Genomic DNA, 12,884 nt, shown 5'->3' on the forward strand with positions numbered 1-12,884 from the left:
GCTGGAATAGGCCAGCCTTTTTCAAAAAGGTTTTCTGTTCTGTGAAATCATCTTTTCTTGGTCCTTTAATGAACAGAAGTGGTTTTACTTGGAGTTTTTTTTTTTTGTCTGTGCCTGTTGGTGGCCCTGAATTGTAAGCTTCTCCAGTACCTTTGTGTGATAGTGATACATGGAGGGGTAAAAGAAAACCCTGGGAACTCACCACTGTGTTGTTTCTCAAGTCCTGAAGTCTCAAGGCTGCCCACCTTACCTTTCTACCTTTCAGAGTCTTCCCATTTGTGTTTGTTGTGTTATGTTCATTTTCCCCCCTGGTCTATTCTATACTCACTAGTTTCTTCTTTCTCTTTTTTCCCTTGTATTAACTTTGTTAATTTACATTTTACTAGGGAAGCATTTGTTTCATATCAGTATTAAAATGTGTTGCTATGCAGTTGTGCATAATATTCCACAATAACTGCTTTGAACACTTTCCTGTCTGGGAAAGATTTTCCTCTCTCATTTCAAATATATGTGTATATATTTGACTCCTCTCCTTTATCTGGTTTGCTAGGGAGTTTTCTATGACATTGGTCATTTCAAAGGAGTAGCTCTTTTCTTTCTTTAAATCTCCTATTGTATTTATTTGATCTAGTTAAGGTTTTATTTTTATTCATTCCCAGTTTTGGTTTTGCTTAATTTTGTTTTTTCTACTTCTAATATTTTAGGTTGAATACATAGCTCATTTGGGGGTTATATTTATTTTTAATTAAAAATAAGGTCATGTAAGGCTATAGATTTCATTCTAAATACAATTTTTTGTATTCCATAAATTTTGATAAAATTTGTACAGTTTCTGTATTGATTTCCCACTTCGTACAGTTTCTGTATTGATTTCCCACTTTGATCCTGAGTTATTTAAGAAAAAGTTTGTTTTCTTTCTTTTTTCAAGAAAACAGATTTATTTAGATATATTCCAATATCATAAAATTCACCCATTTAAAATGTACAGCTTAGTGGTTTCTTAGTATAGTCACAGAGTTGTGCAGCCATCACCACAAATCTAATTTTAGAACCTTTTTAACACCTCAAAAAGAAACCCCACCCTCATTAGCAGACATTGACTATTCAGACCACCCCATACCCCAGGCTCTAGGCAACTGCTAATCTATTTTCTGTCTCCATGGATTTGCCTATTTTGGACATTCCACATAAATGGAATCATAAAATATGTGGTCTTTTGTGACTGGCTTCTTTCACATAGGATAGCAGTTTCAAGGTTCATCAGTGTTATAGCAGGTACTTTTTTATTGCTAAATATTATTCCATTGTGTACATATTTCACATTTTGTCTATGCATTCATCAGTTGATGAGGATTTGGGTTGTTTCTACTTTTTGGCTACTATGAATAATGCTGTTGTGAATATTTATGTACAAGTTTTCCAGTAGATATGTATTTTCATTTCTCTTAGGTAGTAGTAAAATTTCTCTCTAGTAGTAAAATTGCTAGGTGACTCTGTGGTTAATATTTTGAGGAACTGCTAAAATGTTTTTCAGAGTGGATGCACCATTTTACAATCCTACCAGGAATACATGAGAGCTCCCATTTATTCATATCTCACAGACACTTGTTATTGTATTTTTTTCCCTTATTTTAGCCATGTTATTGGATGTGAAGTGATCTCCTAAGGAATGGAAGATTTTCGTTTTATTTGGATTTTCCTAATGACTAATGATGTGGGACACTTTGTGCTATGAGCAGAGAATATAGCCTGCCAATTACAAGCATTCAAACATTTATCAGATTTTCTTTGTGGCCAAATTATTTGAAGGAATTTTGTAAAAGTTCCATGAATATAAGAGAAGAAAGTATATTCTCCCTTTCTTTGGTATAATATTCTCTTTATCTTTTTAAAATATAACTTGTTCATGACTTTTATTTTATTTTACTTATTATTTATTTTACTTTCTCTTTTCCTCTTCATCCCATTCTTTCTTCTGTTGTCTTAATTTTCTTTTTATTTTAAGTAAACATTTTCCTTTTCCTAATAAGAATGACTAAATCTATAGTGCCTCTATTGGTTGATTAGAATAAATTTGCACCTCTACTTGGACACAGAGACACTCTCACCTCCCTTGTTCTCTCAACAGGAGAAATGTTTTTACCTCTGGACATTTTTGAGGTAATTAAAAAACTTTAGTCCCAGGCTATTAATATTTTCCTTATGACATATCTCTTCTGTTTCAAGAAACTTAACTTTTTTTATTCTGAATTCACAGCCATGTTTTCAACATGTGTTAAACACAACCATATTTATTTTGAGCCTACCATGTGAAAGGTACTATATAAGATTGACAGCACAAACTTTGGAGCCACGTAGACTAGATACCAAAGGTACCATATGGAATAAGATTGACAACATGAATTTTGGAGCCATTTTTACTTAAGACCACTAAACCTCTCTATCTATATGCATAAAATGAAATAATAATAATTATGGCAACACAGGTGACAGGATTATTGTGCAAATTAAATAAGGTACCTGCTTCTGCATATTACACAGTTCCTTATAAAAACAGTACTTGCTAATACGTATTAAATGTTTACCTTGTGCCAATCCAGTGCTAAGTGCCTTACAGACATTATCTCATTTCATTTGCACTACCACTTGAGATAAATAGTTTTGCTTCATTTTGAAAAATAAAACTGAAGAATTTTTTTTGTATTCTCATAGCTAAAAGCTGGCAGAGCTAGAATTTAAAACTTTATTAATTTTAGTCCAAATCTCATGGTTTTGTTCATATTCTGTTTTAATTAATAACTAGAATATTTGTTTCTGGGACTTCATCTACCCCACAGTATCCAGTACAGTGAACTATACTTTGGTACCCTGGGGAGATGTTGGTGTGGTGGGTGCTGAGTGACTCTGACCATGTGGACACTGTCTTTTCAGGGTTCTTGGAGTCTCTGCAGAGTCCCTGAGCCAGACCCCATGGTGAAGGCTGCAGGATCTTCCTTCTGACCCCAGCAGCTCCAGTTGAATTCTACAAACTCCACCGGACTCCTGCGAAGAGCGGAGTTGTCAGCAAGAAAGCCCCAGGGCTGAGGTCCAGTGGGAACATGCCAGCCAACAGGGACTCTTCCCAGCCAGGGGTACATGGCAACACTTATGAGGTGAGGAGGAAGAAGAGGTACCCAGGGATAAGAATTCATCCAGAGCTTCAGAGCCTGAACGAAGGCTACTGTTTCATTGTTTTCATTTGTATTACTTTTTTACTAGGCAGAATAATTTTTTCCTCATATTTTCATTGGTTTCATTCATTTATTTCCTTTTTGTTAATTTCCTTCTCTTGTCCCTTGCTGATTTATTTATTTTAGCTTATGGATTTTTAAAGAGGTTTTTGGAAATATTAAGGTAATAGCCCTTTATCATTCTTATATATTTTTGTGAATTTTTTTTGCCACTTGGTAATTTGCAATTAGTTTTTAGGTTTGTTTACAGGTGGTAAAAGGTATCAAATAGTTCTTTAAGTCTTTTTAAAAAAATAACTCTTCCCTGCTTTGTTTTCCCCCAGATTCCAGCTCCCCAGAGATAAGCACTCTTAATCTTTATAATTTTTGTAAATGTTTTGGGCATTATCTATTGACTTTCCTCTATGGAAGATAGAGATTGAGCTTTTCTATATGCCTCTACTGACATACATATTTCCTGTGACCCTATCCTTCTAAGATCATTGTTTTGGTGAAATCCATAGTCATTGTTTCTTACTGTGATGATTTATAGTTGAATAAAATAGTATCTATACTATGATTATTATTTCTGCACAACTTTTTCTTTTCCCTGGAATTAACAATTTTCTGGTTTAGGCATTTGTTCACTTTACTATATATGTATCAATAATTCAACTCCAAATTCTTCCCACATTAGGTAATAATCATAGTGGTAATAATTACAAGCACTCATACAATGTTTACTACGTGCCCAGATGGTTATATGCACACTACATGTATTCACTTGTCTTCATGACAACCTCGTTAAGTAGATACCATTATTATCCTCATTTTATAGAAGGGAAAACTGGGGCATAGAGAAAACTATCTGGCTCAAGTTCACACACCTAATAATAGTTGGGGCTGTTGCAACTCTAGGCATCATTGTCTTCTCTTGAATAAATCTTTCCTAGAGCTTGACTTGCTGAAGTCTGCATTGACTCTCCACTTGACACATAGCCATTACCCTGGCTTCTTCCTTTCACCATCTCCCAGGAAATCCCCTTCACTTCTCTCTTAGGTCAGATCTCTTGTTTCCTGGAGCCTGTTATCTTCTTCTTCTTCCTTCTTCCTTCTTCCTTTGTTGTCATCTTCTTTGTCGTCTTTGTCTTCTTCTTTGTTGTCTTCGTCGTCTTCTTCGTCTTCATCTTCTTCTTTGTATTCATCTTCTTCTTCTTCCTCTGTCACATGCAGTGACATCATTGTAGCTCACTGCAACCTGAATCTCCTGGGCTCAAGGGATCCTCCTGCCTCAGCCTCCCCAGTAGCTGGGACTACAAGCATCTGCCTCCACGCCTGGGTAATTTTTCTATTTTTTGTAGCGACAGGGTCTCACTTTTGCTCAGGCTGGTCTTGAACTCCTGACCTCAAATGATCCTCCCACCCCAGCCTCTCAGAGTGCTAGGATGACAGGCGTGAGCCACCACACCTGGCCCTATGTCTTCAACTCTCTTGGCTTACCCCTTCATTTTGTGGGGGTATATCCTCCCAGATATCCTTGAAAATGAATGCATGACAGGTAAAGTATCTGAAAATGTCATGCATAAACAGATTTATTTAATATATAGAACTGTACAGATGTATTTATAGAAATGTAAAAATTAATGCCATGGAAATATATGTATTTGACCGTGACACTAAATTTGTCTTTTTGGCTGAGTTTAGAATTTTAGTTTGGAAGTCATTTTTATGCCAAATTTTAAAAGTTTGTTTCCAAGGATCTTCCTAGGCCTTTTCTACTCACGCATACATTTTCTCTGCTTTTCAAAAAACTCTTTGAATTTGGTTGTTGATCCTCTTGATCTTCCTTTTTTTATTCTTTGCTTTACTGATCTTCATTTCTGTCTCTTTTGCTCTCCTTTCTAGGAGATTTTTTTTTAAAAACCTCCATCTTCTAAATCTTCTGTTGTGTCTCTCATTAATGCTGTTATGCTTTTTATCTGAAATAGCTCTTTTTGTTTTCAGAATATTCCCTTTTAATAGCGTGCTATTTTTGATTTATGGATGTAGCATCTTATCACTCTAAGGATATTAGTAATAATTTTTAATTTAATTTTTTGAATAATAATATATATACATGGCTCAAAGAATTTAACAAATATAAAAGCTGTACAGGTTGAGTGTCCCTAATCTGACAATCTGAAATCCAGAATGCTCCAAAACCTGAAACTTTTTGAATACCGACATGATGCCCAAAGGAAATACTCATTGGAACATTTTGTATTTTGGATTTTCAGATTAGATGTGCTCAACCAGTAATTATGATGTGAATATTCTAGAATCTGAGAAAATATGAAATCCAAAACACTTCTGGTCCCAAACATTTTGGATAAGGGCTACTCAACCTGTACAGTCTACACTCTCTTATCTATCTTTTTCCTCTCTGCTCAGCTGTCTCTAATACATATGACCAGCTCAGTTAGTTTTCTTTGTATGATTAGGGTTTCTTTATGCAAATAAAAGCAGCTAAGAACACATTCTTATTTTCTTCTTTTTATTCACAAAAGATGGCCTACTGAAGAAATTTTTATCAATCTTTGTAAATTTAAAATATTTTGGTAAAATATATGAATTACAAACAATGGTGCTGTGAACATTCTTGTTCATGTCTCCTTGTGCACGTGTGTATACCCTCTTAAGTATATGTATAGGGTGGAGTTAATGGATCATAAGTTAAGTCTATCCTTTTAAAAATGTTTTTATTGTAAAATATAACATACAGAAAAGTATACAAAACAGACATATACGGCTGAGTGATTTATCCCTATATAGGTCTAGAAGAGTCCATAGTCAGCATTCCAGAATCCCCCTACTCTCAAAGATAACTACTATCCTGACTTTTATGATTATCACTTCCATTAAGAAGAAAATTGCAATCCATAGAGTGGGGAAGATATAAAAACAGAGGACTTATACCCAGAATATCTAAAGAACAACAATAAGGAAAAACAGACTACCCCGTAGTCAGAGGCCAATTGAGCAGATGTGTAACAACTGGAGAGCATCTGAATAGCTAATAAACACCTGAGACAGGGCTCAATCTCATTAGTCATCAAGGAAATGCAAATTTACACCACAGTGTAATACCACTACATTGCCACCAGAATGGTGAAAATTTAGAAGATTGACAATGACAAGTGTTAGCAAAGATAAGGAGCACCATGAGCTTTCATGTGCTGCTGATGGGAGTGTAAATTGGTACAGTCTTTTTGGAAAACACTTTAGCCTTACTCATCCAAGCATATGTAGATCATATGAGGAGACAATGCTCCTAGGAAAATACCCACCAGAAATTCTTGGCTCATGTGCCAAGACACATGTATAAATGTTCACTGTAGTATTACTTGTAGCAGACAGAAACTCGAAATAATGAAAATATTAGAATTATTATTCATCAATAATAAAATGGATAAATAAATTGAACATAATATTGAGTGAAAGAAGCCAGACATGAAAGAATTTGTTGTGTTAATCTCAATTTATATAAAGTTTTAAGACAGGGAAAACAAAACCATATCGTGTAGGGTACATGTGTAGGTGGTAATACTTGAAAGCAAAGCAAGGAAGTGCTTACCAGCAGAGGCAGGGTAGTGGTTTCCTTGATTAGAGGGGAGGGAGGGAAAAAGGCATAAGAAGGCTTCTGGGAAAGGAGCTGGAATGTTCTGTTTCCAGACTAGGGTGGGTATTAAGTAGGTTTTTGCTTTGAATAATTAGCTAAGCTCAATATTTGTTCTATGCATTTTTTAATGCATGAATATTATATTTTATAATAAAAATCTTTTGGAAAGGAAAAGAAATATGTACCCTCTAATTTTAACCCCAATAGCCAATATATTCTTTCCAAAGGTAGCCACACATGGTCTGTACATACAAACAATGTACATGTGTGCACATACATACACATACCACCCCATACCCATATATTCATTTTTAAACTAAAATGTTAGCATACAAAATTCCCAACACTTGCTTTTCTCCCTTAATAATAAATCTTGGTGATCATTTAGTGTTAGTGTATGTAATGAGTTACCTCATTCATTTTAAAGGCTGAATCTTATTTGATTATATGAATATATCAAAATATGCTAACGAGTTTTCTATTAATAGATGTTTAAGGTATTTCCAATCCTTTGTAATTACACACAATACTGCAATGAATATCCATATATATATATATCCATATCTATCTATCTATCTGTAAGTTAATGTGAAGGAGACTATGTTTTAAGAGAAATTTCTACAAGTGGAATACCCAGGACAAATGATACATACATTTTCATTTTTGATAGATTTGGCAAAATTGCCTGCCTTGTGGGTTGTATCAGTTACATAAGAGTACCTGTTTTCACCATACCTAAGACAACACAGTATCTTGTCATATTTTTTTTTTCTTTTTTGCCAGTCTGATAGGTTAAAACGTGTTATCTCAGTACATATTTAATTTGCATTTCTCTTATTATGGCTGAGGTTGAGCATAAGTGATTGTATTTAAAGAGCCATATCATTTTTTCTGAAATGTTTTAAATTTTCCTTTTTCTATTTTTCTATTAGGTTATTGCTATTTATACATTAAGGACGTTAGCTCTTTGTCTTTCATATGTATCCCAAATATTTTTCCCAACCTCTCATTTGTCTTTTAAATGAAAAATTTTGTTTTTTTTCCCCATGCATTTCACATAATTGAGTTTATCAGTTTTTTGTGTCCTCCAAGTTTTGTGTTATAACTAGATAGGCCTTCCTCATTGCTCAACTATATTTGGAAAAAAAAAAAACTCTTGCATTTTCATTTTAGTAATTTCATGTTTTTATTTTTTACTTTTACTTCTGTGACTATCTGGATTCTTTTTGTTGTTGTTGTGAAGCCTTAGCCAGGGATCCATCTTCATTTTCTTCAAGATGCCTACACATCTGTCCCAACACCATTTATTGAATAACCTATATTATCCCCGCTAACATGTAATACTACATTAGCATATACAGCTATACCTCGGAGATATTGCAGGTTCAGTTCCAGAGCACCACAATAAAGCAAATATCGAAATAAAGTGAGTCACATGAATTTTTTGGTTTCCCAGTATCTTATAAAAGTTATGTTTATACTATACTTTAGTCTATTAAGTGTACAATAGCATTATGTCTATAAATGATGTACATGCCTTAGTTAAAAAATACTTTATTGCTAAAAAATCCTAACGATCATCTGAGCCTTCAGAGAGTCATAATCTTCTTGCTGGTGAAGGGTCATGTCTCAGTGTTGATGGGTGCTGACTGATCAGGTTGGTGGTTGCTTAAGGTTGGGGTGGCTGTGACAATTTCTTAAACTAAAACAACAATGAAGTTTGCTGCATTGATTGACTCCTCCTTTCACAAAAGACTTCTCTGTAGCACGTGATGCTATTTGCTAGCATTTTACCCACAGTAGAACTTTGTTCAAAATTAGAGTCAGTCCTCTCAAACCCTACAGCTGCTTTATCAAACAAGTTTATGTAATATTCTAAATGCTTTATTGTCATTTCAACAATGTTCATAGCATCTTCACCAGGAGTAGTTTCCATATAAAGAAACCACTTTCTTTACTCATCCCTAGGAAGGAACTCATCATCCATTCAAGTTTTATCTTGGATTGCAGCATTCAATCACATTTTCAGGTTCCACTTCTAATTCTAGTTCTCTTTTTCTTCCACATCTGCAGTTACTTCCTCCACTGAGGTCTTGAACCCCTCAAGGTCATCCATAAGGGATGGAATTAATTTCTTCTAAACTCCTGCTAATGCTGATATTTTACCTCCTCTCATGAATCATGGATGTTATTATTGGCATCCAGAATGGTGAATCCTTTCCAGGAGGTTTTCAATTTACTTTGCCCAGATCCATCAGCGGAAACACAATCTATGGCAGCTATAGCCTTACAAAATATATTTCTTAAATAGTAAGACTTGAAAGTTGAAATTGCTCCTTGATCCATGGGCTTCAGAATGGATGTTGTGTTAGCAGGCATGAAGACAACATTAATCTGCTTGTACACCTCCATCAGAGCTCTTGGGTGATCACATGTATTGTCAATGAGCAGTAATATTTTGAAAGGAATCTTTTCCCATGCAGTAGGTTTCAACATTGGGCTTAAAATATTTTAGGTAAATTATGTTGTAAATAGATATGCTGTCATCCAAGCTTTGTTGTTCTATTTATAGAGCACAGGCAGAGTAGATTTAGCATAATTCTTAAGGGCCCTGGGATTTTCAGAATGGTAAATGAGCATTGGCTTCAACTAAAAGTCACCAGCTGTATTAGTCCCCAACAAGAGAGTCAGCCTGTCCTTTGAAGCTTTGAAGTCAGGCATTGACTTCTCTTCCCTAGCTATCAAAGTCCTAGGATGGCATCTTCTTCCAATAGAAGGCTATTTTTTTACTACATTGAAAATCTGTTGTTTAGTGTAGCTACCTTCATCAATAATCTTAGCTAGATCTTCTGGATAACTTGCTGCAGCTTCTATATCTGTACTTGCTGCTTCACCTTGTACTTTTATGTTGTAGAGATGGTTTCTTCCCTCAAACCTCATGAACCAACCTCTGCTGTCTTTAAACTTTTCTTTCTTTTTTAATTTTTTTTTTTTTTTTTGGAGACAGATCTCACTCTGTTACCCAGGCTAGAGTGCCGTGGCATCAGCCTAGCTCACAGCAACCTCAAACTCCTGGGCTCAAGCGATCCTTCTGCCTCAGCCTCCCAAGTAGCTGGGGCTACAGGCACATGCCATCACACCTGGCTAATTTATCTATTTTTTGTAGAGTTGGAGGTCTGGCTCTTGCTCAGGCTAGTCTTGAACTCCTGACCTCAAGCAATCCTTCCTCCTTTGCCTCTCAAAGTGCTAGGATTACAGGCATGAGCCGCTGAGCCTGGCAGCTTTAAACTTTTCTTCTTCAGCTTTCACACTTCTCTCCAGTCTTCATAGAATTGAAGAGAGTTCAGGCCTTGCTCTAGATTAGGTTTCGGCTTAAGGGAATGGTGTGGCTGGTTTGATCTTCTATCCAGACCAGTAAAGTTTTCTCCATCTCAGCAATGAGGCTGTTTTACTATTTTATCTTTTATGTGTTCACTGGAGTAACACTTTTAATTCCCTTCAAAATTTTTTCCTTTGCATTCACAGCTTGGCTGACTGTTTGGTGCAGGAAGCCTAGCTTTCAGCCTATCTTGGCTTTTGACATGCCTTCCTCATTAAGCTTAATCATTTCTAGCTTTGGATTTAAAGTGAAAGACATGTGACTCTTCCTTTCATTTGAACACTTAGAGGCCATTGTGTGGTTATTAACTGACCTAATTTCAATATTGTTGTGTCTCAGGGAATAGGGAGGCCCAAGGAGAGGGAGAAAAATGGGGGAATGGCCAGTTGGTGGAGCAGTCAGAACATACACAACATTTATCAATTAAGTTCTCCATCTTCTATTGGCACAGTTTATGGTGCAACAAAACAATTATAATAGTAACATCAAAGATCACTTGTCACAGATCACCATAACAGATACAATAATAATAATAAGTTTGAAATATTGTGAGAATTACCAAAATCTGACACAGAGATATGAGGTGAGCACATGGTTTTGGAAAAATGGCACCGATAGACTTGCTTGAAGCAGGGTTGTAAAAAAATGCAATAAAGTGAAGTGCTATAAAACAAGATATGCCTGTACATACATTCCAATATATAGCTCTGGGCATATTGGATATATTTCTGGATCTTATTCTGTTCCATTAAGCTGTTTAATAGTCATAATCTGTATGATTCTAATTCTATATTTATAATTTATTCTAATAATAGATGGTAAGGCTATCTCTGATTACACTTTTTCAGGAATTTACTGTTTTCTTGATTTTTTTTTCTGTACACAATTTATAATTAGCTTATCAAGTTTAAAAATAATTCTCTTGCTACTGGGAATGAACTTGCATTAAATTTATATTCAAGATAGGGCCATTTGTTTCTTTATGATAATTCAGATTTCCTACTAAAGAAATAGGTATGTCTACATTTTTTCAACTGATCTTTGTATTTCCCATTAGTGTGTTAATGTTTTCTTTAAATATATTTTTGGCAGCAGTTTTTGTTTCTATTGTCTAAATGAAAGAAACGATGCAAATATATATGAATATATGTCATAAATTAGAACTAAAATTACAATTTTCCCCTACAAGAAGTAGTTAAGAAAAAAATGAAGGGAAAAGAAAAGAATATTATTATTCTCTTATTGTTCAGGACAAGAATATAGATATTGACAGACCTTGTTAGAGAAACATGCATATAATTATGGCCTTACGTTGGAATCAATGAGAAGACTAAAACTTGAACAGTAATTTTTGAATGATCATTAAGGTTGAAAACACCAAAAATTTGATGTGCCAAGGATATTAAAGAAAACCAAAAGAAATATATAAGTAGCAGAAATCCATCCTAGTGTCACAATAATTACACATTATAAATGGGTTAAAATTATTTATTAAAAGAAAAAGATTCTCAGCAGATGGGAAAAAACAACAACCAGAAATATCCCAAGATCCAGCATTATTTTCGAGTTACACTTAAAATTAAATAACCCAGAAAATACAAAAATCAAGGAATAGAAAACGGTAGACTTGGCAAACAAGAACCAATATAAACCTGGAGCTGTGATTTTAATTCCAGAAGCAATGTAAGGTGAAAAACATCACAAGGGATGAAGGTAGATGGTTCAAACTTTTAAATACCAAGAATTATAAAAATTATCAACACATGTGTAGCTAATGATATGTCCTTAAACTATGTGAAATAAAAACTAGCAGAAATAGTTAATTCAACATTAGCCATTTTAACCCACCCTTTTCAGAAACTAAATGATCAAGTAAAAAACAAATCTGAAGCTTTGCTATATAATATGAATCATCATATTCTGTAACCACAGAGCATTAAATTAAAAATAAAAAGTGAAACATTAGTGCAAAATAAAATATCTCACACACATTAAAATATGATACAAAATCCATACAGGTAAACTTCAAGCAACATGTTTCGAAGTTTAGGCAAGAAAGCTAAACTTGTAGGTAGAGGAACAATTGTACTCTTGAATGTCTTCATTTATTTCTTTTCTGTATTCATGAACTTTCCTTCCTGTTAAAAGGAAATGATCTCTCCACTGAACCCTATCCCCTCTCCTCTAGTTATCTCCTCTCTTTCCTGTTGTGTCACTTTTCCCCTTCTTTGCTGGTCCATTCTCACAAGCATGCAACATGCAGTAATATTTTCCATCTCAAGAAGATCCTTCCTTGACTCCATATCCACTCCCAGTCAAGGCGTTTCACTTGAAGAGTTAGTCATTCCTGCATGCTCACTGACAAAAACTGTGGCTCTCTGTAAGTTTAATATCTTCTCTTGTTGGGTAGGTTTCAGGCCAGGGACTTGCTTTCTTGAATTGAGTAGGGGGTCGGTCACTCCCCTGTAGTCCCTGTGGTACACTTCTTCTCTGAAGGTCCTGGGAGGTCCTTAACTATGCCAATGCCCCAACCCTCAACTCTCCCCCTCTTATGCTAAGCTGCTATTCCTACTATATCCTTGTTGTGCTACAAATGCTTGCCAAAAAGAACACATTAACAATTACAGATCAGTCTCAC

General features: G+C 34.9%; 1 protein-coding gene across 4 annotated transcripts in view; it reads left to right on the plus strand.

The window, feature by feature from the left end:
* Window positions 1–12,884, plus strand: part of LOC105856368 (uncharacterized) — a 93,320-nt gene that overhangs the window by 3,980 nt on the left and 76,456 nt on the right. For all 4 annotated transcript variants that reach the window (XM_075999550.1, XM_075999552.1, XM_012738031.2 and 1 more), the window contains exon 2: window positions 2,932–3,152. Coding sequence is in view for 1 of the 4 variants with exons in the window: in XM_012738031.2 (XP_012593485.1) it covers window positions 3,099–3,152 (54 nt within the window). In the remaining 3 variants the exon portion in view is untranslated. The remainder of the gene's footprint in view (window positions 1–2,931; window positions 3,153–12,884) is intronic.

The sequence above is a fragment of the Microcebus murinus genome, chromosome X, assembly GCF_040939455.1.
Source record: "Microcebus murinus isolate Inina chromosome X, M.murinus_Inina_mat1.0, whole genome shotgun sequence".
Classification (NCBI taxonomy): Eukaryota; Metazoa; Chordata; class Mammalia; order Primates; family Cheirogaleidae; genus Microcebus; species Microcebus murinus.